Source organism: Micromys minutus, assembly GCF_963924665.1.
Source record: "Micromys minutus genome assembly, chromosome: 28".
NCBI lineage: Eukaryota > Metazoa > Chordata > Mammalia > Rodentia > Muridae > Micromys > Micromys minutus.
The window spans coordinates 12287329-12308648 of NC_137963.1; the positions used below are offsets into that span (position 1 = coordinate 12287329).

Consider the following 21320-nt stretch of genomic DNA (forward strand, 5'->3'; position numbering starts at 1 on the left):
AGCATGGTGAAGACAATCTGCATGACTTTAGACTGTAGAAACTTGGAGTGAGTGTCACAGCTCATAAAATAACTTTAATAAGAATAAATCCCATTTAGGAGCAAGACCTTCATGAGGATTCATAGTGTAGGTAACGAAACTAGGTTTTTGTTCTAATATTGGGTTTGTTTCCATAAGATAAGCTGTAATGAGAAGAGTTAGGCGGAAAGGATGGTATGCAAAATCTCTCTGGATTCTATTCTTCTACTTTTCTTTTTTTCAACTGTTCAGAAATAATGTTGGTGCTTATTACGTTATCAGCCTTGGGCTAGGCTTTTGATACAAAATATTGGCATGTATAGTTCTTCTCATGCTGATCAAAGTCTAATGGGAAATAAAACAAATTGACTGCAGTGAAATCATAGAGAGCAGTCCGTATAAGAGTGGGAACATTGCCAGGGAGGGTGTATTCAATAACTGCTAGTACTTTAGTAGACTTATGTGCCAAGAACAGTCCATTTTTATATACTGAGTGTCATTGAATCCCCATAGTATTATGAGGTGAATTCTATTACAATCATCCTACTTTGTACATGAAGACACTGTGAGACACACAGGTTAACTTGCCTGAAATGAATCACCTATTGAACGATAGCTAATGTCACTCAATGGTATGTGACTGCTTTGGTGGACCACAAATAAATATCTTTGCTTCGTAGGAAGAACACTGACAGCAGATCAAAGGAAAGATTGAGCTCACATCTTGCTTGGAGAAAAATGAAGTTCTCCATGGGTAATAATAGGAGCTTGGGTGTGGGATCACTTCCTCAAAATCAGGGATAACTCAAAGGCGGATTCATCACCACATTGCCTACCCCAGTCTGGATGATGACTTAAAAAGCACCCTCCAGGTACCTTCTTACACAACTTGAAGGCAATGAAGGAAATGAATTAAGTCATCAAAGGGTTAACATGTGACCACAACACTAGAAAGTGGGGGTAGCTGACCAACTGCTGCTCTCAGTCCCTGTGCTTTAAGACCTGTAAAGCCCTTCCATAGCGTTTGTCTGCTTAACTATCAGGATCATGTATTTGAAGTTGTTTTTCAATCCTCATTAAATTAAAGAAAATCAATCTCTGTAAGAATAAAGTGGCTTTCTTGATCTGTCCCTAACCTACAGATTTAGAACTTAAGTTTGCAGGTGGAGGACTATATTAAAAATATAATAATCCATGTTATATACAATTGCATGCTAGCAACCTGCAGGTCTCTTATTTAGCTAACCTGTCCATTCCTCATTGACTGTATTGGGAAGAGCAGTCTCTCTTCCATAGGCTGTTTTCTTCCTTTTCAGCTTTGTAGTTCAGACTGGCAGTATTCATCTTGTGTTTCCTTAAGCACAGCTGGACTAAAAGAACACAGATGCCATCAACATACCGATAGCCTTAGGCCTGCCTAATCACTCTTTCTACATTATATTTGCCATACAAGTCCACAGTCAGGCTTTCTTTAAGGGTATATTCTTTGGTTTCTAACTCTCACACCCTCAATTGTATGGGTATTTAATTGGGAATATATAACTATCACTGATGGGAGTCCAAGAGTTTGAATAATGAGTTAATGGATTTAGGTAGTTTTGGGATAAGGGCTGGGTATGTGAGAATATGGGAAAGGAAGGTGAGTTGGTTAAAAATTATAATGCATGTTTTTTTTTGGGGGGGGCAGGACTGAGTTTATTGGAGCATTCTAATACAGACGCTGGGGCTTGCCCATGGTGCTCTAGATGTACAAAGCCCGGACATTCTGCCAGTTCTTCTTTAGCAAGGACACCAAGAAATTGACAGCCAGGTGAATGTTGTAGACCAGTTCATCATCCATCATCTTCACGTGGCCGATGGCAACAGCCAGACACAGCACTTTCTTCATCCGGAACTTGATTGTGGATTTCACCTCATCCACCTTGGCCACCATGTTTTCATTGTGTGTCAGCAGGGAGGGAAACTTGGCAGCCTTGTTTAGGCCTGGGCCCAGGATACGTGGAATCTGCTTGATCAGAGACTCAGAGGCCAAAAAGGCATCATACTTCTTGGCCAGCTTTTTGACCATCTTCTTGTTCTTATTAAGCCTCTTAAGCTCCTATGTCCATATGGGGGATATCCACGGCCTTGGCTTCATCACGGTACTGCTGGACCCCAGGACTCACACCGAGAACTTCGGGCGAGGGGTGGACTTAAGCCGGACGGTACCCGAGAAACTTTTGTCCTTCTGAGGGTCGTAGTTCTTTAGGCTGATCTGCAGCTCCACGGTCTCCAGAAACTTGCGGTGCTTGCGCTGGTTCCCGTGCAGGACTTCCCGCACCGCCTTGTACATGGTGTCGCGTGAGACTTTGCGGCTCACGGCTGCTGCCGCCGCGGAAACCTGAAAAGAAGGGTATGTATTTCTTAAAGAGTTAATAAAACAAATGTTTATACACACACACACACACACACACACACACACACACACACGCACACACACACACACACACAATATAAATTTACAAGTGAAAGAAAAAAAAAAACAGAAATGTTTTTTAAAATGTACATAAACGTTTGAGGATGACCTGCGCTACACAGAAAGGACCTAGTTTAAAAATAAGTACAAACCAGTAAGATTTAAAGATTTTAACCTATGATAGATGTCAAAAATTGCTTTATATTTTGTTATGTATTTTAAAATGGGAATCTACATAAGATAGCATTAGTGTATCTTGCACATCTATTTTTTTCATCACTGTACTTAACAACTGTTTTGAATATAGGGCAAGATCCTTCTATATATTCTTTCAGGCATTTAGTTGGTGAGAAGACTAGACTTTTGTTCTCTAGTATTTCACAGTTTAAGTATTTTCATATTAATTCTGTACCATGCAGGATGATTTTTGTTTCTCATATATTTCAAAAGTGATTATTTTGTTAGCTTTCTAGTCACTTTCCACTCAGGTTTGTCTTTGTTTTGTGTTTTGTTTGGTTTTATTTTTGTCATAATACCAAGTAATATTTTGATAGAGGGAATGAGTTGAAAACATTATGGAAAGTGAAGGAATTTATCTAGTAAATGTAACTTTTCATTATTTTGAAGATCCTGAGTCTTTGAAAATTATTAAGATAGCCATGTATTAACTATGTTAGTTAGAAAATGAAAAATACAAATGCCCCATATTGTTAGGAGACCAAGAATGTATCAACTTCTGTGTTGGCCATATATTAAATCATTTTAGAAATTTTTAAAAATTCAAATGCATGAACCCTAAATAAAATGACATATTTAATTTTCTGTGATGGGAAACAAATGTTGATATTTTCAAAGCTTGCTTTTTTACCTCAAATATATCATTGTTATCAAAACCCATAAACATATATATATATACACATACCTTTAAGGAGCTCCTTTGTTGCTTTGGCTCTAAACTCTATCAGCTAAATTTTGTAGTAATATGAATGAATAATAGGATGAATTAGAAACCTGCTAGTATGGATCAATGTAAAACTAAATAAATAATAAGGAATTTAGTGATGTTATGCATTACTCTCATTATAAGGTTAATTTAATGGTAAAAAATCATGAATTTCATTGCAGAACATGCTGTGCGAAGTGTTTTTGGTGTAGACTGCTATGTAATTCAACATAGGCATGAATTTACTAAAGAGTTTATTAAAGAAAGTTTAATTAAATATGAAAGTATTTTGCAAAATCATTCAGTAAAGTGGGACTGAGAAGTTCTTACAAATGAATGGCAAGATTGGTATTAATCAACAGAGTGATTAAGAAGACAAAACCATTTTATGTACAGTAATGAGGAGAAAAATCAGAAATCTCAACTTTCCTATTAAAACCTCTCTAAAGTGATGTAAATGTTTAGATTGAGGAAAAGTACATTTAAACATTTCACGCTTGTTCAGAAATAGTGATACAGTTTCTGAAAATCAGCATTTGAGCCATTGACTCATCATATGCATCTTCTTTGCTAACCATGGAGATTTTATATAATGAGCTGTCTACAAAAGCCAGGAATTACCACAAAAATGAGGTGAAGGTGCATATTCTTAGCAGTTAATAGAGTCTTGTATACATTTACTGTGTCTGCCTAGAATGTCATAAGACCTCTTCCTATATCATTGTACTGCTAATGTTAGACTTTGCTACTGTACATATTTGATTAGATTTTGACATTTAATTTCTGAATATTGTATGCATTGATTTTTCTACTTGTCATATTACCTCCTCTGTTTACCTGAGAGATTTCAGAAATAATCAAATATAAAGTAACAAATGAAGATATGCATAGTTTATTAAAATGCACAAAACTACCAAACACCATCAGCATCACTAACATCACAAAAACCCAACTTGCAATTAAGCAATTATAACAGAAACTTATAGTATCTTTTTGGCCTTCAGACAGGCAGGTGAAATTTATGTACCATCAAGGAGCTTTCCTTCTGACATATATAGAAAAAGTGACATGCTTTATAAATCTTCATATAACAAGATGTAAATGATTGTCCTAATGGGAAGGCAAGTAACACACAAGATTAAAAATAAAACTTAGAATGAAGAGTGGAAGAATTCCTTGTAGTTCACTATACAATAATTTGAGGAGCTCTTTCTTGAATTCTATGTCTTTCACCAGCACTCCAACTGTGCTTTCTGATTTCAACAGCATAAACAGGAAGTTCACCAGAGGTGAAGGAATAGTCACACTCTCCAGTGATACAGGCTTGCTATTAGTACAGGTACCAAAGGCTGTTTTTCACAGCACGAACAGTAATGACTAATATGCAAGCTATGGTAATTAGGGGTGGACCATTTACTGCTTTCTTTTCCTGCTAAGGGCTATTCTATTTCTCCCTATAATTTTTTCTGTGATTTTTTAAAAAATACATATTGTAGTAAATAAACCAGCTACCTAAGATACACCTTTTAAAAATTTCTAATTACTGAATCTATGATTTTTAGGAACTCATTTACCTTCTCTGAACATTTGTTTTCTCTATTTTGATATAGACACACCTTTTTCCTACTTTATAAAGATCCTTTGGGCTCTAATTAAGAAAGATATTTAAAAACGATTACAAGTTGAACAAGACAATCAAATAATGAGGTGTAATTATTGTAATTTAGTGTCTGACCCAGTCCTTTATCAATGTTTTAAAAATGTCTATCATGCATGGTACAAACCATGAATGTAATGATTAATTTACCCATGTCTGGGACTGCAGACAGATTTGTCCTGCATCTCTGAATGGTGCTGACGGCTTCTCAGAGTGCTTATAAAAAGGCACTTTTAGTTAATTACTAGACAGTGTGAAGGAAAGAATTTCATGATCAATGAGCAATGTCTGCCATACACTCAAAAAAGAGAAACAAGGTCATGTTAACAGAATGCTTCCCTTTACTCTGCCTTTTGATTTGCAAAGATTGTAATGTAAATAGAAAATACATTCCCAGATGAATTTATAAAGCCTACATTAAGATTGAAAAATTAAATTTAATAATTTAATGTAAATATGTAGGTAGATCATATATTATACATTGGAAACCACATATTCATTTAATTTAATATTCTCATGAATACATGGAAGAGCTACTAAAACCTAAAACTGCTATCATCTTTGTGATGTACATAATTCTGAATAGCTGCAAGACTTCATTTCTCTGATAGATAAAGCACACACTCTTCAATCTTACCTAGACTCTTTATTACATTCCCATACTGGATTTTGAAACCTTGTTGGATTCTCTAAGATTTTATAAACCTACCAACTTCTCAACTGCTTAGAGATTTTGGGTAAAGATTAATATTTTGTCAAATTCAGCTTTTGACAAACACCAAGCCTTGTGTATTAAACATATTACAATGAAGATGAAACAACCTTATGCATGCTATCTGGTACAGGTTTATTTTAGCAGATACAGATGCCAAAAAACATAAGAATGTCAGTGACTTTAGGATGTTTTATAGTAAATATTTCATTAGGATAACCATGGCTCAAAATAGTACAGCCAAATACAAATGTAAGGAATGAAATCCTGCTCATCTCTTTCCACTTGCAATCTCTAAGGACCAGACCAAAAGCAAAGAAAGAGCAAACATAGCAAACTATAATTCTCAGTTTGGATAAATTAGCAACAAGTTGTGATGCGTTTTTTGCTAATAATCTCTACAGATAAAATGCTTAATTTTGAGAAGTGAACCTGTTTCCCTACTTAGCATCTGGAATTTCCTAATCCTATTTCAAATACCATCTAAATGCAAAAAAAGTGAACCTAGTATGAAATAAACTCCTAAGGAATTTTTTTCTTGAATTTATGAGTGTTCTCATATGATTATTGATGAAGAAGTTAAAAGCATACTATAGAAACATAAAAGTACCTTAATTAATGGTGCTGGGCTAACTGAATGCCTATATGTAGAAGAATGAAAATAGATACATAGTTAAGCACACTGCAAAAAATGCAAGTCCAAGAGTATTAAGGACAACAACAATGAAAGAAAAAAAAAACAAATAAACACACTAAAGTTCACAGAAGAGACAGTGGAAAAAACTCTTAAAGTTTATGGTACTGGAGACATGTTCCTGAAATGAGTACCAATGGCTCATGCTCTAAGATCAACAATTGATAAATGGGACCTCACAAAATTGCAAAGCTTCTGTAAGGTAAAGATCACTGTCAATAGAACAAATTTGCAGCCTGTGGATCTTCACCAACCTTCTGTCTGACAGAAGGCTAATATATGAAATTTACAAAGAGTACAAGAAGTGAGTCTCTAAGAACCATAATAACACAATAAAACTGGTATATAGTATACAGGAGAACACTGTCCAGTTATTAAAAACCAAAAAGCATGAATTTTGCCAGATTAGAGGCAATTAGATTGGACTTGAGAATATTATCTTGAGTGAAGTAACCCAGTCCCAAAAGGACATGAGTGGTATGTACTCTCTAATAAGTGGATATAAGCTGTGAAATACAGGCACCATATTATATTCCACAGACCCAAAGAAGCTAAACAATAATGATTGTCCACATAAGGAAGCTTGAATCTCACTTGGAAGTGTGAATGATATACTCATAAGAGGCATATAGAGGGAGGAAACTGAGAGTGAGTTGGAATGGCAGAAGAATGGGTGGTTGTCTTAGGGTTTCTCTTCCTCCACAAAACATCATGATAAAGAAGCAAATTGGGGAGGAAAGGGTTTATTCAGCTTACACTTCCACATTGCTGTTCATCACCAAAGGAAGTCAGGACTGAAACTCAAGCAGCTCAGGAAGCAGGAGCTGATGCAGAGGCCATGGAGGGATATTATGTATTGGCCTGATTCCCCTGGATTGCTCAGCTTGCTTTCTTATAGAACCCAGTCTACCAGCCCAGGGATGGCACCACCCATAATGGGCTGGGCTTTCTCCCTTTGATCACTAGTTGAGAAAATGCTTTATAGCTGAATCTCATGGAGGCATTTCCTCAAGTGAGGCTCCTTTGTTAGTGATAATTTCAGCTTCTGTCAATTTGACACAAAACCAGCCAGTACAGTGGTTTAGGGTGATGTGAGGGGTAGGACTAGTGAGATGGTTAGATATACAGACAAATGGATGGAAATCTGCAATGGAGAGCAGTGAGGAGGTGGGGCCACCTGCCAAATTAGACAGAGACCTGAAATAAATTGGACACCAAGTATCATTACGGGTGACCTTAACTGTGACTCACTACATTGGGGGTATGAAATCTGAAGAGGACATCTGCTGTTACCAGAAAGAAACCCCAGTGGAGTGACAGAGACAAAAACCCACCACCAAATTTTATCCTGTCTGCATGAAATGCAGGCACAAGGATTGGAGCAGAGGCTGAAAAAATTGTCAACCATTAAATGGCCAAGGATAAGACCCATCCCATCAGCAAATACCAATCCAAAAAACTCTATTAATAATATTATTTTCATTTTGTAGACATGGACGTCTTGACCTCTGAGAGGCTCCAAACAGCAGCTGACCCAGACAGAGACAGACAACAGCAGCCAAGCATTGAATAGATTTTGCAGATTCATATCAAAGAATAGAGGAAGAAAAATGGCCCATTAAGGGGATAGGAACTCCACAACAAACCTAGAGAGTCATCAATCAGGACACTTTGGGCTCTCAGAGATTGAAACACCAACTAAAGAAAGTACACAGACTGGACCTCGCCACTCATATTTATATATAGGTATACAGCTTGCCCTTCATATAGATTGGTAACACCTGGAACGGGGGCTATACCAACACCTGTTGCCTGTTATAGGGATATGTTCTACTATCTGCCTAGACTTATGGAGACTTAAGTGCCAGAAAGTCCCTCCCCCCACTCAGAGGAGAAGAGAAAGGAAAATTAGGAAAGGAATTTTGGAGGGACTGACTGGGAGGGGACAGTAAGCAGGATGTAAAATGAGTAAGTATTAATTAATTAATAAATTAATAATAAATAAATAAATAAATTACAAAAAGAAAAAAAACTATAAATGTAGTATTCCTTACTCCAAATTTAAATTCTTCCTTTGAGTCCCATACATATGAAGTATTAAAGGATTGTGTTTTGTGAACTACATGTGGTTTGTATACATTTACTCTGTGCGGTTGAGATGTAGAAGACAAAAAATAAGGTTAAGATTCATCAGGTTAACGTTAGTCAGGGTAGGGAAAAGGAAACATAGGACTAATGAGGGACAAGGATCAGACAATATTTTGTCTGTGATAAAAGATGGAAATAATTATACACTTAAAATACTTTGCATAAATAAGTAATTTATCAAATTAAATACCCATACCCCAAGCCCATCATTTACATCCGATAAAATTCCCCTTAAACCTCCCATTGCTCTATACACCAAGCTTTTTATTGATAGCTTTATTTTACTTATATATGATTTGATGTGTTGTATTAGACATCCATGTTCTAAATAAATGATTAACTAGGCAACAGATTATTTTAACATTGAATGAAAAGAAATTAAAGTATCATCAAGAAGGCTTTGTGGTGTACATAATAGTAAAATGTCAGCTCCTCATTCACACAGTACAAATTACACAGACAATAGCATTCAAATATTAACTAGTTCTATCTTCCGGGATATTACGACTTTATTAGAAGCAATAAAATATTCGCCATGATATTTGAAATGGAACATAATTTAGCACTGAAGTCTATGAATACAGGGCTACAATTGCTGACTAAAACACAGAAGCAAAATCAATGTGAATTTGTGTAAATCAGGAAACAACATCACTGGGGGCACTTGGAGAAGATGGAAAAATGGTTCATAGTTGGTGATGAAATCTGACTGCTTCTCCCTTGTCTTCCTTTTGGCATTCTTTAACCAGTGCCATAGATATTAACAGACAATTAACCAAATGGAAACAAAACATTTATGACTCATCCAGAAAATGATTCTTTTTTATGGGACTAGAGTCAATGAAGGTTTGATTCTTGTCACTTAGACTTGAAATTAAAAAAAGCTTTATAAATGCCATTGTTGATGGCATTTATATAAATATGTTGAAATGAGTTTAAACTTGTATCCATACGTATACATTTATTCAGATACACACATAAATATATACGGCTTATTAAAGCATAGAAGTAGTCTCGATAATTAGCACATCTGTTATCACACAATTATTAATGAATCTATAAAAACGTTACAGAAGATGGGATGAACCTTTGGAGTATCTGAAATGCATTGCTCACTGCATGACAACAGCAGAAAACTGAAAGCAAAATAATTCTATTTATAAAGTAGAATTGGAACCATTGGCTCTGCACACTGGTAATTTATTAAATTCATATTTTATCACCATCAGGAATAATACGCTCTTTGGCTTGAAAAGTGAGAAATGTGAAAGTAAAAGAAACTACCATATAATCCAGAATTTGCCTAATGTGAAGGTTGATAGTAAAATACAATAGGAACAGCAAACATATTCTCCCAAACTGGGTGGTTACATGAAAGCTATGGAACTATAAAGTTTCCAGTTGAACCTATAAATGCTGGCTTGAGTTTTATGTTCAAACTTTTTTTTTTATCACCATGTAGTTTTGTTAAGAGTCTCTTTATTAAATGCCATGTCTGTTGATGACCCGATATAGGCATATATCTTCTAGTAATTATTGCAAGTCTTAAAATACAGATCTTCAAGAATGTTAAAAAAAAAAAAGATAAGACAAAAGATTATTCATTGGAAAAGCAATTAAGAATTCAATCTGGAGGTATTAAAATAAGATTGATTGATAAGTTATTTCTCTGCAGGTAAAATGAGCCAATTCACCCCAGAAATATATGTATGCAGATATATTGAGAAATTACTGTTATGCAGGTGAGTTCACTGACCCCAAGAAAGGAAGGCAATGAAGCATGTGGAGGGGAACAGGATAAGTGGGAATATTAAAAAAACACCCGCATAAAGAAGAGGAGGAAAAACTAAAGGGAAAAATATTGACATTCCTAAATTATATAGGGAGGATCCTAAGAGGAAAGGGCAACCCAGCTCCTGTGCTAGAGATTTCCAGGTAGAGGGTGTGATATGTCAATTAGGCACTGAGGGATTCTGTGAGATCCTGGCAGGCCAGGTCTGCTTTGATATGTGAAATATGCAACTCCACCCCTATTCCCAATTCTGAAATGTAATACTGATAATGGGTCATGGAATCTTAAAATCCTAGGAAGTGCTCAGTTGTATACATTTGAATATATAGTCAACTTTTAACTTTAAGGAGAGTTTCTGATGTAAAAGTCTTGTTCCCCAGTTTTTTTTTTTTTTTTTTTTTTTTTTTTTGTAAGTAAAGAAAGCCAGGGGTCCAGTGGTTGGACAGAAGTTACAGGCAGGACTCTTCCAGTTGTTGGGAGGAAAAAGACATCTCAAGGGAGGAGAGAGGCTTTTTCAGCCATGCTTTGGCATGAGTAGAATGAAGCAACCATGTGAATTCTTGGGGAGATAGTCGGGTGGCCAAAAACCTTTGACAGTGGCTCTATGGGACAAGCTACTAAGATTAGAGCAAGTGATTTGGTATGGGCATTCCTTTCCATGTAGGAGAAATCTGTGCCCAGCGTTTGTGTCAAGAAAGCAAGTCGTAAAGTAAAAAGCTCTCTCTCTCTCTCTCTCTCTCTCTCTCTCTCTCTCTCTCTCTCTCTCTCTGTGTGTGTGTGTGTGTGTGTGTGTATCATGTATCCATAGATTCAAGGGTCTTAGTAGTGGGCTAGCAATGTGGTCACATGTCAGAGCTAAACCCTGAAGAACAGGACACTAGAAGGGCAAGCATCCTGGGGCAAGAGTGGTAGCATTTAAATTTAAATGCAACATAAACTAAATAATAAAAAATACACCAAAGGAAAAGATGATTTCTCCAATACATGTTGCTTGAAAGCAATCTGTACATGCAGAATAATAAAATTGGACCCTCAGGTCATTCATTATACAAACAAACCAAAATGTATTTAAGATAACAATGAAAGATATGAAATTATAAAATTACTAATATGTATTTCCTTGATGGGACAAGTATATGAACAATTATAATGTTGAAGATGAGTTATATAAGTAACAGAAAGTAAAATTAGGCAAATGGGATTAGATCAAAGTATTTAAACATAAAGAGAAAAAATAGGAGAAGGTATTTGCAAACAGCATATCTTCATGTATATGAGCATTAATGTGTGTGTGTATATATATATGTGCATGTGTTATATATATATATATATATATATATATATATATATATATATATATATATATATATATATTGTATGTAATACATATACCACTCAGAGAATTCAAAATCTTCATAGATTAAAAAATAATAATAATTATCAACAAGAATATAAAAAGTCAGTTGATACCATAAAATATTACAATAGGCCATTTTAAAGCCAAATGAATTAACACTTCTCACTTGTTAATTTAATAGCATTAAAGGTTGCTATTGAGAGCAGATACTGGCCTATCTGCTACCCCGAATGGCAGCTCTTAAAGGCTGAACAACTGAGGCGACTTCAAGATGCAGAGCAGAGCCTGGCCCATCTGCCACCCAGAACGGCAGCTTGTAGAGGCTGAGCAACTGGTGGGTGGGAGACCTGGGCTGACGGGGAGCAGAGAGATCTCTGCAGAGTGCACACGGAAAGTGCACCCCCTGCCTTCTCCTGCCCTGCCATGCCTGATCCAGCTACCAGAAACAGAACATTAGAACTTCTGTTTACACCCGACAACTCTGAGGCATAGAACAGGGCTCGGCCCATCTGATACCTGGACCAGTGGAGAACCAGGGACACAGACCAGATAGATACAAGGGAAAGGCAAGAACATATCAATGACAACAAAATGGCAAGAGGAAAGAGAAAGAGTATATCCCAAGGAAATCAAAACAATCTAGCAACACCAGAACCCAGATCTCCCATAACAGCAAATATCGGAATTCCAAACACTGCAGAAAAAGAAGACACAGACCTGAAATCATACCTCAAGATGCTGATAGAGATACTTAAACAAGAAAGGGAGGAAAAGCAAAAAGATTCAGAAGCTTTTAAAGAAGAAACAAGAAAAACACTCAAAGAACTCAAAGAACTAGAGGAAAACAGAACAAAAGAAATAAAGGAATGGAAGAGAGAAATTAAAACAGAAATTGACACAAAAGAGAAAACGCTAAAAGAGATAACCCTAGAGTCAGAACAGCAAAAAGAGAAATCAGAAGTCACAGAAGCAAGCATTTCCAATAGATTACAAGAGATCGAAGAGAGAATCTCAGGGGCAGAAGACAACATTGCAAACATAGACAAAACAGCCAGAGAAGATGCAAAAAGCAAAAAGCTCCTAACCCAAAATGTCCAGGAAATCCAAGACATAATGAGAAGACCGAACCTAAGGATAATAGGAATAGAAGAGGGAGAAGAGTATCAACTAAGAGGCACAGTAAATATCTTCAACAAAATCATAGAAGAAAACTTCCCTACCCTCAAGAATGAGATGATCAAGAGCATAAAAGAGGCCTTCAGAACTCCAAATAGGTTGGACCAGAAAAGAAATACCTCCCAACACATAATAGTAAAAACATCAAGTGCCCAAAGCAAAGAAAGAATACTAAAAGCAGTAAGGGAAAAAGGTCAGGTAACATATAAAGGCAGACCAATGAGAATCACACCTGATTTCTCAACAGAGACTATGAAAGCTAGAAGAGCCTGGACAGACATCATGCACTTGTTAAGAGAGCACAAGTGCCAGCCCAAGGTGCTATACCCAGCAAAACTATCAATCACCATCGATGGATAGATGAAGATATTTCAAGACAAATCAAAATTCACACAATATCTGACCAAAAACCCAGCACTACAACGAATTATAGGTGGAAAACCCAATACAATGAGAGAAAATACAGCCTAGTAAGAACAAGAAAACTCCTAAACAAGAAAACTAAAAGAAGAAAAAAACACAGACACAACTCAACCCAAAAAAGCAATAATGGCAGGAAACAGAAACAACTATTCCTTGACATCTATTAACATAAATGGTCTCAATACTCCAATAAAGAGACATAGACTATCAGACTGGATACATAAACAAAATCCAGCCTTTTGCTGCATACAGGAAACTCAACTCAGAGACAAAGACAGACACTATCTCAGAGTAAAAGGGTAAGAAAAAAACTTCAAAGCAAACAGCTCCAAGAAGCAAGCTGGAGTGGCTATTCTAATATTGAATAAAGTAAATTTCCAAACAAAAGATATCAAAAAAGATAAGGAAGGACACTTTTTACACGTTACCAGAAAAATCTGTCAGGAGGAACTCTCAATCCTTAACATATATGCTCCAAATAAAAAAAAGCACCCCCATTCATAAAAGAAACCTTACTGAAGCTCAAAAAATACATTTCACTGCACACAATAATAGTGGGAGACTTTAATACCCCACTCTCACCAATGGACAGATCATGGAAACAGAAACTGAACAAGGACATTGCAAAACTAGCAGAGACATTGAACCAACTAGAATTAATAGATATATACAGAAAACATTATCCTAAAGTAAAAGAATATACCTTCTCCTCACCACCCCATGGCACATTCTCGAAAATTGACCACATAATTGGACACAGAACGAGCCTCCATCAATATAAGAAGATTGAAATACTCGCATGCATCCTCTCAGATCACCATGGTCTACAACTGGTCTTTAACAACAACAAAGACAACAAAAAGCCCACATACACATGGAAACTAAACAACACTCTGTTAAAAAACAGCAGGGTCAAAGAAGAAATAAAGAAATAAATTAAGGATTTTCTAGAATTCAAAGAAAAAGAAAACACAACATACTCAAACCTATGGGATGCAAGGAAAGCAGTATTGAGAGGAAAAATCATAGCCCTAAGTGCTTCCAAAAAGAAACTGGAGAGAGCTTACATCAGCAACCTGACAGCACAGCTAAAAGCCCTAGAACAAAAAGAATCAGATATACCCAAAAAGAGTAGACGGCAAGAAATAATCAAAATTAGGGCAAAAATAGACCAAATAGAAACAAAAAGAACCATTGAAAAAATAAACAAAACAAGGAGTTGGTTCTTTGAGAACATCAACAAGATTGATAAACCCCTAGCCAGACTAACTAGAGGGCAAAGAGAGAGTATCCAATTAGCAAAATCAGAAAGGAAAGTGGCGACATAACAACTGAAATTGAGGAAATTCAATAAATCATCAGATCCTACTACAAAACTTATACTCCACACAATTGGAAAATCTGGAGGAAATGGACAAATTCCTAGACATATACAAGATCCCAAAGTTAAACCAGGACCAAGTAAACCATCTAAATAACCCTTTAACACCTAAAGAAATAGAAGAAGTCATCAAAAGCCTCCCAACCAAAAAAAGCCCAGGTCCAGACGGGTTCAGTGCAGAATTTTATCAGACATTTATTGCAGACACAAAACCAATACTCTCCAAACTATTCCAAAAGATAGAATCACATGGTATATTACCCAACTCATTTTTTGAGGCTACAATAATCCTCATACCTAAACCACACAAAGACCCTACAAGGAAAGAGAACTTCAGACCAATCTCAGTTATGAACATTGATGCAAAAATACTCAACAAAATCCTCACAAACCGAATCCAAGAACACATCAAAACGATCATTCATCATGACCAAGTAGGCTTCATCCCTGGGATGCAGGGATGGTTTAACATAAGGAAATCCATCAATGTAATCCACCATATAAACAAACTCAAAGATCAAAATCACATGGTCATCTGACTAGATGCTGAGAAAACATTTGAGAAAATCCAACACCCTTTCATGTTAAAAGTCCTGGAAAGAACAGAAATTCAAGGTCTATACTTAAACATAATAAAAGCAATATACAGCAAACCAACAGCCAACATCAAACTTAATGGGAGTAACTTGAAGCAATCCCACTAAAATCAGGGACTCGACAAGGCTGCCCAATCTCCTCCCTACCAATTCAACATAGTACTGGAAGTCCTGGCTGAGCAATTAGACAGCAAAAGGAGATCAAGGGAATACAAATCGGAAAGGAAGAGATAAAAACATCACTCTTTGCCGATGACATGATAGTGTACCTGAGTGACCCCAAAAAATTCCACCAGAGAACTCCTACAGCTGATAAACAAGTTCAGCAAAGTGGCTGGATACAAAATTAACTCAAACAAATCAGTAGCCATCCTATACTCAAAGGACAAACATGTGAAGTAAGAAATTAGGGAAAAGGTACCCTTCACAATTGTCACAAAAACTATGAAATACCTTGGTGTGACTCTAACTAAGCAAGTGAAGGACCTGTATGACAAGAACTTCAAACCTCTAAAGAAAGAAATTGAGGAGGATCTCAGAAAATGGAAAGATTTCCCATGCTCATGGATTGAAAAAATCAACATTTTAAAAATGGCCATCCTACCAAAAGCAATCTACAGATTCAACGCAATCCCCATTAAAATTCCAACCCACTTCTTCATGGAATTGGAATGATCAATGTGCAATTTCATATGGAATAACAAAAGACCTAGAATAGCGAAATCCATCCTCAACAACAACAACAACAAAAAAAAAAAAAAAAAAAAAAAAAAAAACATCTGCAGGAATCAGTATCCCTGGCCTCAAGCTATATTACAATGCAATTGTGCTGAAAACTGCATGGTACTGGTACAGAAATAGGTATGTGGATCAATGGAATAGAATAGAAGATCCAGAAATGAGCCCTCATGTATATGGTCACCTGATTTTTGACAAAGGAGCAGTAAACATTCAATGAAAAAAGGACAGCCTATTCAACAAATGGTGCTGGTCCAACTGGCACTCAGCATGCAAAAGAATGAAAATAGACCCTTTCTTATCTCGTTGTAGAAAGCTCAAGTGTAAGTGGATCAAAGATCTCCATATTAAACCAGATACACTGAAACTATTAGATGAGAAAGTAGGGAAAACCTTAGAACACATAGGCTTAGGAGAAAATTTCCTGAACAAAACACCAATGGTTCAAGCTCTAAGGTCAATGATAAACAAATGGGACTTAATGAGATTGCATAGTTTCTGTAAGGCTAAGGACATCATCAAGAAACCAAAACGGCAACCAACAGAATGGGAAAAGATCTTTACCAACACCACATCAGATAGAGGCCTAATATCCAAGATGTACAAGGAACTCAAAAAGCTAGACACCAGAGAATCAAATAACCCTATTAAAAATGGGGTACAGATCTAAAGAAAATGTTTTCAGTTGAGGAACACCAAATGGCTGAGAAACATCTGAGGAAGTGCTCCACATCCTTAGCCATCAGGGAAATGCAAATCAAAACAACGCTGAGATTCCACCTCACACCAGTCAGATTGACCAAGATCCAAAACTCAGATGACAGCAGATGCTGGCGAGGCTGCGGAGAAAGACGAACACTTCTCCACTGTTAGTGGGGTTGCATGCTAATACAACCACTCTGGAAATCTGTCTGGCGATACCTCAGAAAATTGGATATAGTACTACCTGAAAACCCAGCTATTCCACTTCTGGGCATATACCTTAGAGACCCTTTAATACACAACAAAGATATATGCACCACAATGTTCATAGCGGCTCTATTTATAATAGCCAGAAGCTGGAAGGAACTCAGCTGTCCTTCAGAAGATGAATGGATACAAAAGTTGTGGTACATATACACAATGGAATACTACTCAGCCACCAGAAACAATGACTTAACCAAATTCTTAAGAAAATGGCTGCATCTAGAGAATATCATCCTGAGTGAGATAACCCAGTCACAAAAGAACAGATATAATATGCAGTCACTGATAGTGGGATGCTAATCCCAGAGGCTTGCACTCCCCCAGAAACAACTCAGAGACTGTATGAAGTCCAAGCAATAAAGAAAACAAAACAAAACAAAAAAAATTTACAAAACAAGAAAACTTTAACTATTTCCATGTTACATTTTGTTTTACATGTACTTTAGCTCATTATCACTATTAAGTTTTCCAGGCATACTATCAAACCTTGAAAAAAATCAAGTACTGACTAAAAAATATATTCATATAGTTTTATGTAAAAATTATGTTAAAATCTGAAAAAAAGTACTGACAAAAATGTATAATTTTAAGCAAAAAATGTTTATAATCTGTACATTTGTCTTTGTTTTGTAAAATAAAGTTGTTTAAAAAAAAGGTTGCTATTAACAAGATAAATACATGCTGGCAAAGATATAGGCAAAAAGAACTCTATAAATTATTGTTACAGATGTAAATGTAAATACCTACATGAAATCCAGTAGGAACTGTCCTACAAGTATGAAAGATAACCTAGTATTTCTAATATTTCAGTTCTTTCTAAGTATCTCTGATCTTTATTAGTCACTCTTTACTTCACTGTATTTAAAATATGTTGATCTAAGGACATCATCCTTCAGTTTATTACGAGGACTCACCTTAAAATTTTTATTTTTACAATATGGTGGCTGTAGTTAACTAAATTACATTTTTTAACAATGTTAAATGTATTCTCACCACAAAAACAAATATGTAAAATAATATATGCTAATTAATAATCTAATACTATAGATTTATTATATCCACACGATATTTATTATATCCACAAAATTTCATACTGTCTATAGCAAGAATAGATAATGTTATCTGAGAGTTGAAAAGAGTAATATAACCCTAAAAATTTCCTTAGTATATGAATGTCTGGTGAGAGGGTATGTCTTGACATTTGTCAAATATGTAGATAATTTCATTTTGGAGAAAAGTGTCCAAAATGTGAAAGAAATAAATTAAAACCAAATATAATCAAGTTGATTCTCAAGTATTGAATGGCTAGATATAGAAATTAGCAGGCGCTGGATTTGCCAACTAGTCAAAGAGTTGGAGATTGCTAATCTGCAAAAATTTAGCAACAACAGAAGTTTAAGATATAATGTTCCCTTTGATGGATTTCCATACATGGTGCCATTCTTGCATCCATGGGATGAAGCTCACCTAATCATGGTAAGTGATTATTTTGATGTGTTCTTGGATTTGGTTTGCAGGAATTGTATTGAGTATTTTTGCAACAATGTTCATGAGGGAAATTTTCGTTTGAAGTACCTTTTCTTTGTAGGGTCTCTGTGTGGTTTAGGAATGAGAGTAAGTGTGGCTTCAAAGAATGAGTTGGATTGTGTTTCTTATGTTTCTATTTTGTGGAATTGTTTGGAGAGTATTGTTACTGGGTCTTCTATGGAGGTCTGATAAAATTCTGCACTAAACCCATCTGGCCCTGAGCTTATTTTTAGTTGGGAGGCTTTTGATGACTGCTTCTACTTCTTTAGAGGTCATGGGGCAGTTTAGATGGTTTATTTGATCTTGATTTAACTTTGGTACCTGGTATCTGGAACAGTCCTCACTGTTGGTGCTGTTGCAAGCTGGTACAACTATTTAGAAATCAGTATGGGAGTTATTCAGAAAATTGGACATAGTACTATCTAAGGACACAGCTGGACCACTCTTGGGCATATACCCAAAAGAGACTCCAAAATTTAATAAAGACACTTGTTCCACCATATTCATAGCAGCCTTATTCATAATACTCAGAAGCTGGAAAGAATCCAGATGTCCTTCAAGAGAAGAATGGATACAGAAATTGTGGTACATTTACACAATGGATTACTATACAGCTATTAAAAACAATGACTTTATGAAAATCCTAGACAAATATATGAAACTTAAAGTTATCATCCTGCGTGAGTTAGCACAGTCAAAAAGATCACTCATGGTATGTACTCACTGATAAGAGGATGCTAGCTTAAAATGCTCTGAATACCCAAGAAACAATTAACAGAAATTATGAAGCTCAGAGAGAAGGTAGGCCATAAGGTGGATGCCTGAGTCCTTCTGAGAAAGGAGAACAAAACAGTCATGGGAGGGAGTGATAGGACTGATAGGGAAGCAGGGATTGTAGAAAAGCTTATAGAGAGACTGCATCACCTGGGGATACATCCCATATGCAACCAGAGAGACCCTGATATGAATGCCTCCTCAGAGGCTCTATCAGGGCTATACTGATACAGAGGAGGATGCTTACAGTTAACCAAGGGACTGAGCACAAGGATCTCAAAGATGGAGCTAGAGAAAGGACTGAAGGAGCTGAAAGGGTTTGCAACACCATGGTAAGAACAAAATTATTAAGACACCAAACTCACTACAGCTCCCGGGACTAAAACACCAACTAATAAGTTCTCATAGAGAGACTCATGGCTCCAGGTTCATATGCAGTAGAGGATAGCATTCACTGGCATGAATGGGAGGAGAGGCATTTAGTCCAAGAAGACTTGCTTTCCCTCGTGTAGTAGAATTCCAAGGCGTTGATGGTGGAGAGGATCATTGTGAAAGGGAGCACTTTCATGGAGGTAATGGGAGGGGGATGGGATTGGGGGAAAGTGGATAACATCTGAAATGTAAGTACAGAGAACAACCAATAAAAAAAAAAAAAAAAACAGAAAAAAGGTTATCATGATCTTCTAAAGTCTTCAAATTTCACATCATCTGGGAAATTATTACTTTCAAACCTTTAATGTTTTTCAACATGATTACTCGACTCTTTTTTTTTTTCTGTCTCACACAGTTTATTTAACAATAGGTAATAAGAAATCAAATTTAACAGTCTATACAGTGATCCAAAGTTCATATTTATAAGTAATCAACCTTAATTGCATGATTTACAACAGTTGAGGGGTTTTGCTTTCCATTTTCAAGTTTTACAGAAAGTGTACGTGTGTGGGGGCAGAGTAAGGAAGAAAGCAAGTGAAGAAACCTCAGACATTTGCATGTTAAAATCACCCCACTGGAGTCATTTCTTACCCTCTTTTTTAAATTTTTCCTTTGTTACCTTTGTTAGATGTAAAAATAACAAAAAAATTCTCTCAAGAAACAGAAACCACAATATTATAATACATCAATTTGGCAGCTGCCCCTGTATATTATGAAAAAGTCATTTTTTTCTCTACATGTACAAATTATCTTAATACTTGAAGTTTTACCCTTAGACTTACAGAATAGAAAATTTTCTGGAGCACAAAAGTTGACTTGAGGGGTGGAAAGAGAAGGCTTTTTAATATTTTTTAAATGTTTTTAAAGAACGAACATCTTTGCACCCAGAGAAGAAAATTGGTATATATATATATATATATATATATATATATATATATATATATATATATATATATATATATATATATATATATAATGTAATTTTATGTAACATTAACCCCTTTTGTCCTCTGGTTTTACAAATGTTCCTTTTTTTAAAAATTCTTTCATAAAGTGAGGAAAATAGGGAAAAATGTCAACCATCTGCACCAGTAAATAATAACTATTAATATTACATATTTTCATTAATTTAAAAAAAATAATAAAACCTATTGGAGGTGCAAGGTAGGAACATATGGTTGGCTTCAGACCTCAGTTGCCTCCCAGTGCACACTTGGATTACTCGACTCTTAGAATATATAATACATATATATTACTCTTGAAATGAGAGAAGTACTACTGTGTTCTCTTTGGGCAGGTGAACTTTCATATAATTTCCATTTAATTTGATACCTATGCATCATTGTTTGTCTCACAGTTTCTAGGCAATTCATTTCACCACCCTATGTCTTCTAATGTTACCTTCATAGTAAAGAGGCCTGCAACCATCTTCAGCCCAGAGGCCCACATTGAACCCCATACTCACAATGATAGCTGTGATATACAAGTGATTTTTATGGTATGCTGATCATCACCAATGTTATTTTTGAAA

At 35.9% G+C, this 21320-nt stretch overlaps 1 protein-coding gene across 1 annotated transcript; it reads right to left on the reverse strand.

Annotated features, from left to right (window-relative positions):
• Positions 1-1759: 1759 nt before the first annotated feature.
• LOC308438541 (large ribosomal subunit protein uL1-like) lies at positions 1760-2086 on the reverse strand (the record flags this gene model as incomplete). The annotated part of the gene is made up of 1 exon (XM_080939982.1): positions 1760-2086. One exon carries the CDS (start codon positions 2084-2086, stop codon positions 1760-1762), a length of 327 nt encoding a protein of 108 aa, XP_080796108.1.
• Between the last annotated feature and the right edge of the window lie 19234 nt (positions 2087-21320).